The sequence below is a fragment of the Lutzomyia longipalpis genome, chromosome 1 (assembly GCF_024334085.1).
Source record: "Lutzomyia longipalpis isolate SR_M1_2022 chromosome 1, ASM2433408v1".
NCBI lineage: Eukaryota > Metazoa > Arthropoda > Insecta > Diptera > Psychodidae > Lutzomyia > Lutzomyia longipalpis.
The window spans coordinates 18,778,289-18,794,482 of record NC_074707.1 but is presented as its reverse complement, the minus strand read 5'-3'; the positions used below and the strand labels follow the sequence as shown (position 1 = coordinate 18,794,482).

At 35.9% G+C, this 16,194-nt stretch overlaps 1 protein-coding gene across 2 annotated transcripts; it reads left to right on the top strand.

Moving 5' to 3' along the window:
* The first annotated feature begins 371 nt into the window (after nucleotides 1–371).
* LOC129795717 (uncharacterized) lies at nucleotides 372–13,416 on the top strand. Of its 2 annotated transcripts, none has more exons than XM_055837205.1 (6): nucleotides 372–612; nucleotides 2,225–2,289; nucleotides 2,374–2,751; nucleotides 6,063–7,925; nucleotides 8,002–9,496; nucleotides 11,660–13,416. In XM_055837205.1, exons 1-6 carry the CDS (start codon nucleotides 540–542, stop codon nucleotides 12,202–12,204), a joined length of 4,419 nt encoding a protein of 1,472 aa, XP_055693180.1. In that variant the 5' UTR covers nucleotides 372–539; the 3' UTR covers nucleotides 12,205–13,416. The 2 variants fall into 2 exon arrangements, with proteins under 2 accessions (XP_055693180.1, XP_055693172.1); XM_055837197.1 differs by having other exon boundaries at nucleotides 405–612; nucleotides 2,407–2,751.
* The last annotated feature ends 2,778 nt before the right edge of the window (nucleotides 13,417–16,194 follow it).

Here is a 16,194-nt window from a genome sequence, read left to right as displayed (position 1 = left end):
CGAATCGATCTATGCGTCGGTATATCGTCGATTTATATGCTCGATTTTGTCGTCTGATATCGACTCGACATCGACAGATTTACGGTGACGGGAAAGTAGAAAATAAAGAAATGAACTCAAGGAATACCTATAAAAATCAAAGATAAATCTCAAACTGGGTTTTTTTAATTGAATAAATTCAAAAGAAAATCTTTAAACTTGATAAAAATCTTCAAAAACAAGAAAAGTTCATTGAAACGCAAAGGCCGGGTACTCGGATTTCTGAATTGATCAACCCTATTTTTCGTGGTGAATACGAAGATGTTTCTTCGGTATGCCTCTCGGTGAAACACGATTCCCATTGAGATTTGAATGTGTGTTCGTACGGGAGTTTTTGCATGTGTGTACGTTTGTTTCACGGGAAATGTTTCATCTTGGTTGCAGCTACTTAAGAATTTCGTGAAGAAAAAGACAAGAAAAAAGTGATAAAATGACGAGTGAGAGAATTAAAGACAATTCTAAATCCAGTGTAATGCTAAAATGTTTCACATAATCTCGTTATGAATGAATTAGACTCGCGTGTGTGCTTCGATGCGTTATCAACATTGCAAAATTTACAAATGGTTGAAAACGGTGAGACATCCAACATTCCATCATTGAATCTAAGTTGGCTGCCTAGACAATTTTCTTGTGCGATGCCCCATTTTGATTTGCCTACCTAGTTTTTCCAAAACACTTTCCTCGCCCTTTTCCGCACCCCAATGGGCCCCTGTGCCACGCAAATGTCGCCCCCATGTCACCTGAGTGCGTAAATAGGTCCAAAGGTTGCGTACGGCGAGGAAATTCGTGAAAATCTATTGCCTCGGTGGTGTTGGTGAGGTTAGAGAAAATCCCCCAAAACCCCTATTTTGGTCATTATTTTGCCCTTCCGCCACCACCATGTGCCCCAATGAGCCGCCCACGGTGCCCCATGCAGTGCCCCATTGGGTTTTCGTGTAGAATTTTCCATTCGGGAAACGCTAATTAGGTATTTAATTAAAGTAATTTCTCTCAAACAAATCGCCCTTAAACGGCGGAGCCAAGATGCGCGACAGAGATGGCAATGCCCAGGCGAATGGATGCGACAGAGATCGCTGTATTTTCCTCTCGAGAAGTATTTGCATCTCTTTCGGTTTATGCTGTTTTCCTCTCTGTTTTTCTTTTCTCGAGCACTAATTTTTTTTGCTCCCTCCATGTTTCATGCTACAACGAAGTAATGTTTTCATGAAACACTGACGCGTTAATTTTAATTTTTAAAATAAATTAAAAATATTTTTATTTTTGAAATATTTAAAATTCTTCTATTTATTTTAAATTACTTATTTAAAATTTTATGTTTTGCCATGCTTTTGGGATTATCACGTGACCTTAATATTCGAGTAATAAATTTTAATTTATTCACATTTTAAAGTCATCTAATCTCAAGATGGCGAATGGGAATAAGTTTATTAAAAAATAGGGAAGCATAGGAAAAGTACAAGATTAACCTAAAAAATATTTATGCACACTTAAACATAACCTTACCGGAATATCATGTTTTTAAAGGAATTAAAAAAAATATTTTTATATTTCAAAATAAAATTCAATAAGAAATTTAAAAATTAACAAGTATTTTTTTCTAAAATTTCTCGTTTGTTTTATACCTACAAAAAAAATATTTTAAAGAAAAGGAGGAGGAGGGTAATAAAAGAATAAAGAAAAGAATGAAAGCGGAAAAGCGAAAAGAAGATGGAAAAAAGAGAACGATTTTGTAACTCAAGAAGATTTTCCAATTAATAAATTGTTGAGCTTACATTGCGGCATCTTCGGCACTGAGCCAACTTATATAAATATTTAATTAATCATGTTTTATTATTTTTACACACAAACAAACGTCCATAAACTTTTCATCCTCCTCTTCCTCACTCTCTCTGCTTGCTGGCTGTTCCCTCCTCCTCCTCCTGAATAAGAGAAGTTTCTTTTTGTCTGAGCGCTCTGTGTATATAATTCTCTTCCATCGCGCCCCCACGTCTCCCCCGCATACAGAGCAGCACCTATGTACATAATGTATTAGGCTAAATTATGTATACTATGTAGTTTGGTAGTGTTGAGGAATAATTAGTTTTTTCTTTTCTTTTAAAAAGAAAACCTTTGCTTGGATCTTTTCTTTTACGATTGATTCTCATGCATTTTGTGGATTCACAACTCTGTTTTCTTCTTTCAACAGTTTGCAATGTCTGCGGCGCATCACATTTCACCCAAAACTGTCCGGATGTCTCGAAGGGGGAGCATGTGAGTATGATATAAAGTTCCTAAAGATGACAAAAAAACCATTGAGTTTTACTATGAGAGGAGGATTCATCACACTAACTGCAGTTTCCTCCATTTCCATGGACATCCGATGGGCAGATCCAGGACACACCGCATCAGAATATGTCACGATCCTCCATTCCCAATGGGCTGCACATCATCGAGACTGGGGAGAGTCTCTGTGTTGTGACGTCGCAGAAATTCGCCAAGGGTACCCGTTTTGGGCCGCTCATGGCGAAGAAATCCTACATACCCGTGGAAAATGCCAAATTCCCACTAATTGTGTTCGGGAGCCCCCTGTTGGACTCCAATGATGCCGAAATTGAGGAACTCTTCAAGATACGCAACGCATATTTGGACACGAGGAATGAGAATTACTGCAATTGGATGATTCACGTCAGCCCAGCACAGTATTCCAATGAGCAGAACCTCATCTGTTACCAGGTGAGCGTGCAAAGCCCATTTTTCTTCTTTCATTCATTCCCCTCTGTCTCTCTTCTCCCCTCTCGTTTGTCTTTTTTAACAACGAGATCGGGGATTTAGCATAAGCGCAGCATAAGTTATAATAAATAGAAGAATAGAGAGCATAATAATAATTTCAATGAAAAGAAAACGATAGGAGAAAATGCAAGAATAGAGCATATGCTGGGGGTTCAGGAAAAACCGGTTTATTGGCGGAGAAAACGTGGCGGAATAGCGCAGTTTGTGTACAAATTACGAATGCTCTTTTATGGCTAATTAAATTTTAGTATCCAACACCATGGCCTAGTTCTGATGCTCCCCACCAATGCAATCATCAATCTATCTATCTATTTTTTTTTAGAATAATTAAACATAAATATTATTGAGAATTAGGCAATAATCTCTGAGAGAGACTCAAAGTTTTTCCTCATTCAATACAATAAATCTTCCAACGAGGCCAAAGCGAAAAAAAAACATTTTGGATCGTTTATGTATTTTTATGATTTTATTAATCCTGATGGACTGATGGATTGTAGGGTGAACTGGGGTAGAGAGGGGTGAAAATAGAGGTTTTTTACAGAAATGAATAAATTCCTTTCTAATCCTAAATAAAATGCATTTTATTTCAAAATTTAATCTAGAAATGAGAGAATTAAATTAAAAATAAAATAAAAAAACATTAAATTCAGAATGCATTTAATTGAGAGAAAACTGTGCAGAATAAATTAATTCTGAATTTGATTCTCTCTGAAGCAGTTTTCAGGGCATTTAATTTGAGCACTCTTGAGGGCTATAAAAGAGTTATTTTTCATTCACTATCAACTATAAAAGCGAACAGACTGTGAATTCCGCTTCATTCAAATCGCAATGAGGTCAAATTTCGTAGCCAATGTCTTACGCAAATATTTATCAAATTCTCTTATCAATGCGCCTTTCCTGCTCTGTAAAATGCTTTCTTTTTTTTCTTCTTCTTCGTCTTCATTCCCTCACACCACAATCGTAGAGCCTCTGTGTCTGAACATAAAAATAAAATTTTCAATAAAATACATTAAAGAAATTCTTTATGAGCTAATTAAAAAGGTTTTTTTGTTTGTTTGTTTTTCAATGCATTAGTTCTTGCTATTTGTGAGAATATTCTCATTGTATGTTCTTCTTACCTCCCCCACAAACACCATGTATTGAAACAAAAAAAATGATTTTTTTCATCTAATTAATAAAACGACATTGATCAATTGTGGGAGAGAAAGAGAGAGAGAGAGAGAGAGAAAATCCAACACAATGCTATTCTCACGGAGGTTCAAAAATTGATTTCTTTCCGCATAATTATTCCACGAAATATTCTGCGTATTATGTAACATTTTTAAAGTTTTTTACATAAAGATTTATTTTTCTCAAAAACCTTGAATGCAAATTTATTTAAAAATTTTATGGGAGAAAAAGAATTTTTTTTTTAGAACGGAGAATAAATTAATTTTTAAAGTTTTTACGGGTTTTTGGGGTGTGAGAAGATTCCCGCGCGGTATAAATCCACAAGGTACGCTATGTAAATTCAACACACATACAGGCGCACATGGCTATGTAATTTTATGTATATACTACATACCTATGTATTACATTTATGTACCCCATGTAACGCGTGGGGTTCAAGAAACGCCAAAATGAACCCAAATTATTGATTTTCTCCACAACTTGAGAGCGAGTTTCAATTTGACTTTGAGAAGCATCTCCCGGCGAATTATTTTTTTTTTTAATTACCATCATTCATTTCATCGGCATTTTCACAGCACTCATTTCCACCACCACCACCAATTTCTCCCACCATTCTGAGACTGAAATTGAGCCAATGTTTTCTAGGAAAAATTTAATTTGTTTAGTAAAAAAAAAATATTGCTTCGTCAGCTTTAAATGACCTTTGGGTTAAATTTTTTTTTCTCCAATCGCAAAAAAATCATTCTTTCGTGTAGAATAGAATCCTCGTATAGAGTGCTGCACTATCCTCATTCACATCTTGTTGGTTTTTCTACGCTATACTCATTCTCCACGCGCCCCAAATTTTCCTCGCATTTCACCCACAACACCCGAAAAAAAAAGAGAGCAACGCAGAGCGGAAAAAAATATTAATAGAATCGGATATTTAGCTTTCACAATCATTCCAATTTAATTGTTTTGAAATGCAGAGTTTGTAGCAAAACAATAATTCTGCCGAGAGCGCATGTTTAATTTTTCTTTTACATCGTGAATCTCCTCCTTGTGTGCAGGAGGTGAATAAAAGGCAAAATAATGCGTAAAAAATTTAAAAATTCAAGGGACATAAAGAAGAAGCTTTTTGTAGTAGGTACATTTATTTAGAGGAAATTGTAATTTAAAACACACACACAGAGATGTCGAGAACAAGGCTTTTTATTATGTAACTTCTATTTGCATTTCACGTTTTATCAGCCGGGCGTTTTTCTATTTTATTCAATAAAACAGCAACTATTCAGATATAGAGAAATGAAAGTTTTATACCTAGTACTTGTTGTGTTTGCAGTGAGAGAAAGTACGATACTACAACGATGTTTTTTTTATCTGAATTTCCACATATTTCTGTACAATGAAATTTTATTGAAAAAGAATTTATTTATTTATTTGATAAAATATCAGTAAAAACATTTCTGCGAATTGAAAGAAAAAAATTAAATTTTTCTTTTTAATAAATAAATTGAGAGGAACTGTTTTGAGCTTAAAATTTGCAATGAAACAACATTCAATCTCATTCAATCAGCAAAATGGGAAAAATCTCACTAAACTTGGGTGGAAAAGTAATGTTTGTTTAAAAATTTACAGACTTCTCTAAAATACAAAAATTATTATTTGTATAGAATGATGATGAAAATTATTGGCAGCAGCGTAGGAGGGAATTTTTCTCTCACAAAGAATAATTTATGAGGGAAGTTTCCAATTCTAAACTTAAACAAATTCCACGTGGAAGGGTGAAGTAAAGTGGGTCAACTTTAAATAAATAATTCCTATTGCTTCTCTTGCCTGAAATATATAATGCAGAATTATTTTATTTTTGTCCTCGATTTATGTTTATAATTTAAAATCGATTGAGAAAGAAAAGGTTTTTTTTTCCAGCGAAATATTTCATAATGTTTGATGGGAGAAAGAAATTTTATCAGAGAAAATGAAGAAAATAGTAATACAAAGTTTTTATCAATGAAACAGAATGAAAGAAAACATTGATTCTTTCCGTTTGATTCAATTAAACTAAATGGCAATTTCTTGTTTTTTTCACCTTTTTGCTTTTCCAGCTCTATGATCAGATTTTCTACACAGCCATCGTAGACATTGAGGTGGGTGACATCCTAAAGGTGTGGTATGCCCCAAAGTATGCGGCAAAAATGAATGTTGAGCTCCTCAAGCCGAGCCCCCATGAGATTGTCAACAATATCCTGCGGCAGGTGTCAATAGCGAGTATGGGAAGTCTCACGGATGATAATTTGAATTTTGAAAATAACGACTATCCCGTGTATGAGGATATCACGGAGAAGAATAATTCAGAGATTTCCCTACCGCCAATAAATAGCCTGATAAAGGCGTCGTCGTATCAGAACAACAACTACCTGTGTTCGGAACATCACATCTACGATATGGATAAGAACTACGAGATAAGTAGTACGAGCTCAATACCCGCCGCAATGGATGCAGTAGCACAGAATCCCCCAATGATGGTGGCGGATCTCAATTATAGCCTCGTGCCGGGTTTCGATGGGGACGGCCAGAGGCCGGATCAGTTGACGTATGATAAGTGGAAGAGTGGCTTTGAGGTGCGTGTGTCGCAGGGAAATGGGAAATTGGGCAGCAAGAAGGTATCCAAGTACCTGTGTGAGGTGTGCGACAAGGAGTACATGACGTTGGCAAATATAAATAAGCACATGCGCAGCCACAATCTCCATTTATGCAATTTATGCGTGAAATCCTTCAAGAGCACCAATGAATTGCGTGAGCATGTGTGCCCGAAGGAGAAGGATGTGACGAACTACTCAAAGTGCCCGGTGTGCTTTAAGATCCTCTCGAATTCGTGGTCACTGAGTCGCCACATGAAGACACACAAGCGCGATGAGGCTGGCAATGGGGAGGATGGTAAGAAGGCCACCCCCACGACAGATGCCGAGGAATCAAATCCAAGTGATGATGTCATGGCAAAGAATCCTCGTGTTGTGCTCGAACGATTGCAAATTGCAATGCCCGACGATGAGCAATCGTGCGATGATCCCAATTCACGATCGTGCGATGAGCGCTCCGTGTCTTCCAATTTAGTGCCATACTTCGAGGGTGATGATGCTGCATCACGCAATGCCGGCAGTGGTGCCGGTGCTGAGCTCATGGAGCCCTGGGAACGTGCCGAGGGTGAATTCTCATCGTCTCTCGAGGGTGAGGAGGACTTTTCGCCGCATCAGCGGGATTTACTTGATATGGAGATGGGAAAATGCCTCGATGGGGGTCTCAATGGGGCCACGGAGAAGTGTACGGTGTGTGGGAAGCAATTTAAGAATCGCACATACCTCTATAAGCATCTCAAGCAGGTGCATACGGCGAAAATAATGCGGCCACCACTACAAAAGCCCCCGCATATGCAACATCCCGGTGGTGGTGGAGGGTATCTCACTAATCCCAGTAGTGGGGGCAAATTGGAGGCGTGTGGGCCACAAATGCATGGAAATACGGACTTTATGACTACATCGTCACCCGTGAAGCCGGCAATTGCAAAAGCACTCGCATCGAAGTTGACGAGTAAGAAGAAAAACAAGAAATTGGGTGATGATGATATTTCCCCGGCCTGTGGCAATTCCCCACGTTCTCCACTCACGCCAAACTCCGAACTCCTGGCCGGTGACTACATGGTGCCCTTCTCCAATGCCAATCAAATCAATATCAACACCTCCGGGAACTCCATTACAATCATCAGCAATGTCACGTACTGCAACACGCACGAGGGTGTTGTCAATCCACAGGGTGGACCGACGCAGGAACGTGGACCACCACCGCCACAGCCACAAACACATGGAACGGGCAATGGTGGTCAGTTCTATCATCACGGCGTACCACCTCCGCTGCCACAAGTTCAGCAACCTCCTGCTGGAGCTGTGAAAGTTGAACCGCAGGTGACAAAGGTAAGTCTCTCTCTCTCTCTCTCTCTCTCTCTGTTGTAAGTAAGTTCATTTCAAATCAATTCAATTGCCATTGCAGGTGGAACACGTTGATGGGGTACTCACGGAGAAAATAATGTCATCCGGTGGGGATGATCGATCAACATCTCCAGCCACATTTATCATTCAGAAGGTGAAGAAGGAGGTGGTTGTATCGGAAGTGACGCAAAATGATGAGTTGTCACACATAAAGGATAGCGAAATGCTCTATCCACAACCACCACCACCATCAATGATGCCACAACAGCCACCCCAGGTGCCTCCTGTTAGTATGGGAATGCCCCAAATGGGTGTGCCACAGCAGCAGCAGCAGCAACAGCATCAACAACAACATCCACATCAGCAGCAGCATTTGCCACAACGGGATGATTTGCTAGAGCATCATCGGGATAGCATGGAAGACACAGAGGGGGCATTTGATGAGTTGAAAGATGAGGAGGAACAGATGGAATCTCAAGGGAATAGCAGTGACACGCCGGAAAACTTGCCGGGTGGCGGTGAAACACCCACCCATGCCACGGATTTGATGAGCACCGAAGTGCTATCGCCCAAGACGGAAGAGAGTCTGCCGGAAGCGAAGATATTCACATGTGATGAGTGCAACAAGATATTTGCAAAGAGATCCCAATTGACGCGTCACAAGAATATCCACAAAAATATCCTCTTCATTTGCCCCTTTTGCCAGCGAGAACCCTTCAAGGCGCGCAATTCGCTGAAAAATCACCTGAAGACAAATCACAAGGATATGCGAGAGAAATGGGCAGACCCAGCGTACATTTCGGCCCAGGTGATTAAAGATCCGGACAAGGTGGAAGAATACTTGCGGCAGTGGCATGAGAAGACAAAGTCCGTAATTGCACAGGAGAGTCTCAATGCGGGGAATGATGTGAGCCTCAGTCCGCCAAATGCAGCGCCCACATTGGCGGATATAAAGATGCTGAAGAAGAAGAAGAAGATGCTGCTAAAGGCAGCTGGGCAGGCGGCAAAAATGGAGCCGGAAAGTACAAAGATGATGGCGGATGTGAAGATGGAACAGGAGGAGATGTTTACGCAAGCCCCCCCAGTGAATCAGATGATGAAGCAAAATCCCATGATGCCACCTACAAATCCAATGCAGGGAGGGCCGATGATGCCGCAGCAGCAGCAGCAACAGCCGCAGTATCAGCAGCCGCCGATGCAGCAGCAACAGCCACAGCAATATGGGAATCATCCGTATCAGCAGCAAAATATGATGGGAATGAATCACACGCAAATGCATCACCAGCAACATCACCCAATGCAGCAGCAGCAACACTATGGGCCAACTGGGGCGGGTCCCAGTGGTCCGCCGGGGATGATGCAACCGCAGCAGCAGCAGCAGCAATTTCAGCAACCGCAAATGATGAGTCCTCCACCCATGTGTGGTCCCATGGGAACGTCTCCTGTGCGCTCCAATATGCAATCACCCCCAATGTCGCCGCATCCCTCGCAGCATCACTACTACCCTATGGCGCCGGCGGGAGGTATGAATGGTGGCGGAGGGCACCATCCACCAGGTAAGGAAATTTTGTTCTTTTTGAGAATAACTTTTTTGCCAAGAATTCTTTCTATTTGGTTTTAATTAAAATGTAATTTATAAAATTTAATCCTTGAGGGAAAATGAGAGAATATTAGAAAATATTTTCCACGTTTTTGTCCTTAATTTGAGAGATGGAGGAAAATTGTCCTTTGTCTTCAATCCAATTTGAGGCAATTATTGAGCAATATTGGGTCAATTGCATTGAATTAATTTTACTAAAGTGAAATTAGTCATTTCTCGTATTTTATTTTATTGTTTTTCTGCAAAGTCTTGACAAAGATGCTTTCATCATCCTTTCTAATCAACTAATGAATTACTTATTTGTAATTCTTTCATAATATTTCCAATCAAATGTCGTATAAATCGAAATCTTTATAAGGAGAGAGAATCTTTACAAACAGGCTTAGTTTGATTTTGAAGATGTTTCCAAGAAGTTCTTGGCCTTTTCTCATCTTCGCTATTGCAGCAAATTTCAACGATGGCTACTCAAAAATCTTTCCCGGGAGTTGCCCTGAACCAGAATTCAGTGATTTCTTATTTAGTGATGAGGATTTTCACAGAAATTGGTTTCCTTTTGCTCTCCTTCCGGAATTTCCAAATGGAACGTCCCTTTTTGCCGACTTGGGATGTTGGGTCATTCACAAATACCTGAATGATGATCCTCAATGCAAATACTTTGCAATGATGTACAAGAGTAACTTGTGTAGTCGATTGTTATTGAGATTCTGTCAATATGAGCATAATGAGGATTTTCTGTACAATCCTCTTGATGAATTAGATAGGAATTTAACATCCAGCAATGCTCAGAATACCTTCTACGGTTGCCAGGAGGAAACAATGTGGACACATTGGTTTATGGCTCTGCCTAATCTTTGGCGATCACCCTATCTCATTATTTGGGGATGTAGGAATATTGATGCAAACACCCACAATCAGGGAGCAATCATTTTCACCCAAATGACAAACCTCAATTCAAAAATCAAAATAACAGCATCTCTAATCAATGATTATCTCCATTTTACCGGAACAACTTATTCGGACTTCACTATCATTGATAATTTATACATTACTGCTGATTTTTGCAGACAGAACCATACGTGTGTTGATGTGGAAGACATTTCCTGCGAAAAGTTTTTTCTTGGAAAAGTAGAAAAGATTAAAAATGTGAATTTAAGCTGTTTTGACTTCATTATTATCATCACAATCTCGGGAATTATTTTAATAATTATTGTTGTTATTATTATTGGCAAATATATTATGTAAAAAATAAATAACATGGGCCGCAGTGCACAGGAGATGAAAGTCTCCGGACCCCATTTAACGTAACGTAAATAAAAATTTCAAATATTATAATTAGCAAAGAATCTTAATAATTTTGTAGATTTTGAATTGTTTCTTCAGTCTCTGATTTTTCTTGATTGACTTATTTGTTTTTCAACAATATAAAGAATTCTATACAAAATATATTTTTCCTCTATATTGAAAATTAATTTTTCATTTAAATTAAATTCATGGAAAATCCATTTTACAAAATAATAAACAAAGAATCTTGAAAGGAATTTTAATAAAGTTATTTATTCAAAATTAAACCGCAATTCTTTTTTTTCCACAATTTAATAATAATAAAATTCTTTCATCATTGTAAAGTTTTATTGAATAAAAAATAAAAATAAAATCCAATTGCAAACGGACATGTGAAGTTAAAATGTACAATTTAATTCCGAGGTGGATGGGTTTTTCATTCACATTTTTATTCCACAACCATGCAAAACCACATAAACATTATTATAGTATTAATTTAGGTACATATAGCACATAATATATAATTTTATTAGTTACATAAACTCTCTCTCTCTCTGGGCAAACAGTTAAAACTTTAATTACCTTGAAATTTGATACATATCTCTCAAAATGAATGCCATGAACTTGTATTTCAATTCTTTTTTTTTTTCATTTGCATAATAATTCTCACTTGTACAAGGTAGTAGACTCATATACTTGGTAGTTTATCTTGTGGGGTTTGGAACTACTAGAAAAATTCTTTCTTGGCTTCCTTGGCGTATAGAATATGATACAAATGTTTGTAAAAATGTGCGCGTTTCCTCATTTTTTTTTCGGTGTTTGTCTCTTTAATTTGCAGGTGGAGGTCGAATGATGAATAATTTCCCAGTGAATTCTGTGCAGCAGCAACCACCGCAGCAATCAATGCGTGGGCCACCACCTCTTGTGGCTGCACATCATCCGGGGCAGCAGCAGCAGCCGGGGCAGTATCCGCCGCCGCAGCATCAGGCACAAATGCAATCGCAGCCGATGTACCAGCAACCGGGACAGCCGAATAACTGCTATGCACCGCAGCAGTACATGAATCACCATCAAATGGGTCCGCAACAGGCTCAGCATGGGAGCTATGAGATGATGCAGCAGCAGCAACAGCACCAGCAGCATCCGAGCAAGAGGCCCCGACTATATCCACCACCAGGGCAGGCAGCTCCTCCGCCGCAACATAACCCATATGCTGGCATGATGAATCAGCAGCCGATGCAGCATCATCACCCCTATATGCATCACCACCAAGCACCGGCGGGACCCCAAGTGGCACCCCCGAATCCCCATCAGCAGCAGCAGCAGCAGCAGCAGCAGCAAGCACCACAAACAGGCCAAGTGGTCAGAGGCAATTTTTCGTAATGTCGCGCACCGCAGCGTCCCTTTTATTTCTTTTTAATTGTTTGTTTTTACATTTTATGTTTTTACAACAACAACAAATCGCGATGTGTTTTTTTTTAAAGCGACGACAAAAGTTTCCTTTTATTTCTATCTACCTACCTTTTACCTATTTTACAACACCACAAATCACTCAGCAAATAAAGGTACGTGTTTTTGATCCTTTTTGCCGCCTATATGTATGTTTCCCTGTTTTTTTTTTGTTTTTAAATTGTTTTTCTTCAAAGAAGCAACAATAAAAAAAAGAAAACACTGGAAATCACTTTTGCCATTTATGAGAGAGAGAGAAAAGAGGAAAGAAGAAAATGCAAAATAATCCTACAAATTCACAAAAGAAAATTAAACTTCTTGTACAACTTGTTTAGTCCTTCTTTTTTCTTTTCATCGAAAAAAGATTTATTAATAAAATTTTTAATAAACAAAAAAACCAACCTACAAATTATTATTATTACTATATTTATTTATTACTATTTTAATGAGTTTATATAAAAGAAGGGGATTTTTCTTTTTCACAAGAAAAATCCCTTCATGAAAATTTGTCTAATAACCATTTTTTGTCTAACTCTGACGGGCAAAAGTTTTGTTTTTTTAAATCGCAAAATAGCGCAGTTCAATGGAGCAATTAATTAGATGCAAAACTTCAGTGCTGTTCTTTGGAAGGGAATGAGATTGAAAAGAATTTTTGGAATTTTTTTTGTTGAAAAAATCTATCTTGGAACTAATTTTAAAATATTATTCTGATTTAAAAATAATTTGTAAAGATTTTGAAAATTTCTCGTTATAAATTCGTTTTTAAATAAAAACAGCAAAGTAGAAAAATCTGGGATAAAAAGTTAAAAATTCCTTGAAAATCAAATGGTAGAAACTCTCTAGAATTAAAAGTCAAAAAATAAAAATTCTGGGAGTAAACGTCAATTGTTAAAAGTTCTGGAATAAAACATCAAACAACCCTGTAAGAGCTAGAATTTCTTTTATCAAAATTCAGGCCCTTGTAAAATTAATTCGGCTTAGAACTTTATCAGAAAATTCTTCTAAAAAACATTAAAAAAAACAATTTTTTTTTTAATTTTTTGATCTCATTTCCCCCTAAAAACAATGGAAGTTAAATTTAAAAGAAAATCTACTCGAAAAAAAACAAACATTTATTAAAAAAAAAACTATGCTATAAAGAAAAAATTGATGAAGAAGAATAAGAACGGAGCAGAAAAAATGCAATTTGAAAGAGATAAAGAGAAAATGGAACAAGTTTTAAAAACTTCGCTGCTTGCTTTCGATAACTAGTAAGAAAATAAAATTTATATAAATTGAGAAAGAATGAAAAAAAAAGTGAGAAGATAAAAGAAAATTTTTAATAATTAACTATTTTTCATTTTAAGAATTCACTTAGTTTATCATTTCTCTTCTTTTCCTTTATTTTTTTTTATTTCTTTATTACAAATTGAAGAGGAAAAAATATCCTTTATTGAGAGAGATTTTTTTTCTCAATCGTCTGCATGTAATCTTATAGAGAAGATAAAACAAATAAATAAAAATAGATAAAAAAAGATTTATATCAAAACAATGCAAGGAAAGGAGCATAACAAGTTTTACAGTGAAAAAAAAATGTATTTCTTAATCAAAAATGATACAAATTAATGAAGAAAAAAATAGCAAAACTCCATTATAAAATAGAGAAAAAAAATACACAAAAAACAACAAAACTCAATCCAAGAATCTTTATGGAAGAAATGAAAATTCCCTTTTCCACGCCCCAACTCATCCTTCTTCGTAATTCAATTTTATTTCCCATTCTCAATGAGATGAAAAATAATAGTTAATAGGAAGAAAAAACACACACACCCACACATACAACTTATCCTAAATAAGAAATAATAATGAGGAAAAGAACAAATTAACTATGAGAATATTTAATAGTTAAGAAGAGAATTTTTTTGATGAGGAAAGAAAAATAATGAAATGCTGCTAATTAGTGAGAATGAGAGTTTAAAAAAAAATGAGAAAATTGCATAAAATTATATCGAAACATTTTATAATTAAAACAAAAATTATTCCCTATTTTCGTGTCGTCTGTTTTTCTTTATTATTTTTTTTTAATAAAATAATTCTGCAGCATTTTGTGAAGAAGATAATTAAATAATATAATTTAAAATTAGATGAAGAATAAAAAAAAAGTTCTAACGCGCGTAATTGGAGAAGCATAAAAAGCGATTTTTTTCTATTAAGTTTCAAAAGTCTTAAAAGGAGAGGGAGAAGATAACAATTTTTAGGCGAGATTCTATATTAAATTTAGGTCCTACTTATAAAAAAATAAATAAAAATTTACTAAAAAAAAAGATTAAAGAAAAATATTGTCTAGAGAAAAATAAATTGAATCTGGATGATTTATTTGCCAAAATTTAGTTTTATTGATCCACGGAAGAATCGCAAAAAATGTCTGCAAAACGATTCTCAAAACTGGAAATTTTCTTCAAGATCGAGAATTTTTCTGCTTCCTTTTAGTCCTTTTTTTTGTATTTTAAAGTTTCCCCCATATTCTAATGAAAAGAAAACAAAAGCAGAAGAAAAACCTCACTGAATGTAAGTTTTTTTTGTGTAAGAGAAGATAAAACTGAATAAAAAAAATCAACACTAATTTTCTCATGATAGCAAGAAAGAGAGAGAGAGAGAGAGAATGTAAGAAAAAAATTTCCACAAAATCACGTTTTGATGTAGGCCGACAAAAAAAAGAATAAAAAGTAAAAATACATATAATTTTCTTTTCTACTGCACACAACAGACCTTCAGGAAAAAAATAAAGCCGAAAACGTTTAAAAAATGAGAAAAATGACGATGAAGAAAATGATGTGGAAATAGGAAGAAAAAAATGAAAACAGAATATAATTATTTTGTGTATAATTTATGATGAGAGATGATAAGAGAAATGAAGAAAACTTGCAATTAAAAATATATTACAAAAACAAATTTAACGAGTCTTAATTTATTTCTTATTTTTGGGCTTATTGGGAACGCTATGGGAACAAGAATATTGAATAATATTTAGCATATTTTTGTATCTAAAATATATTTTTTTGTATTTTATGGCTCACCTGTGACTTTAACGTTTTTCCCTGTAAAGAAGAGAACTTCTTCGTGACCATTCTTTAAGTTCTGTCTTCTCTCAGAGTTCTTTAAAAGAATTTACTCGATTTACTTTATCAAAGAGTTTTCAAAGTGTTTGCAGACCTTTTAAGAGTTTGTTGATTCACAAAGAAAATAAACAAATTTTCTTTTAAAAACATTAGAAAGTTCTCTCAAAGGGAATTTACCTGTGAATGAAAAATACTCAGTCACCCCTGAGATAAGAAAAGGTTTCTCCGTATTTTTTTTTCTTAAGAAGACGCTTTTTACTAAAAATTAAATAAGTAGGTATTTAATTTCATTATCAGCAAAGGTTTATTTTCGTGTCATCAAATAAACATCCTTTGAGCTTTTCCCTTAAAGACAAATAATGGAGCTTATGTAAAAGATCTTGATTAATTTATCTTCTTTTTTTTCCTTAATAAAAAAGAATTTAATTTACCTGATTAATGACCAAAAAGTAATATTTAAAGTGTCTCCGGTAACTTCAAAATTTTAATGGATCCAACACAATGTGATTTATCTAAAAGACTTTAAGAAGTCAACAGTTCTTTAGTCAAACCTCCCTTAATAAATGACAATTTCAATTCAAGTTCTTCTACAACGAAAGCTTTCACAGCTTTTCCAAGTTTCATAAAAAAGTAATAAATCATTTGAAAAATTCAAAAAAAATCCAACATTCTAATGAGCTTCATTCTACTTTCCATTTTGTGCTTTACCTTTCTCATTGGAATAAGCTGCTGATCATTGAGATGATGAATATTCATACAATTTGCAACAAATGCGGAGGAGACATACAGAATGAACTTGAAAGCTCTCGTTGTGCGCTATATTTCC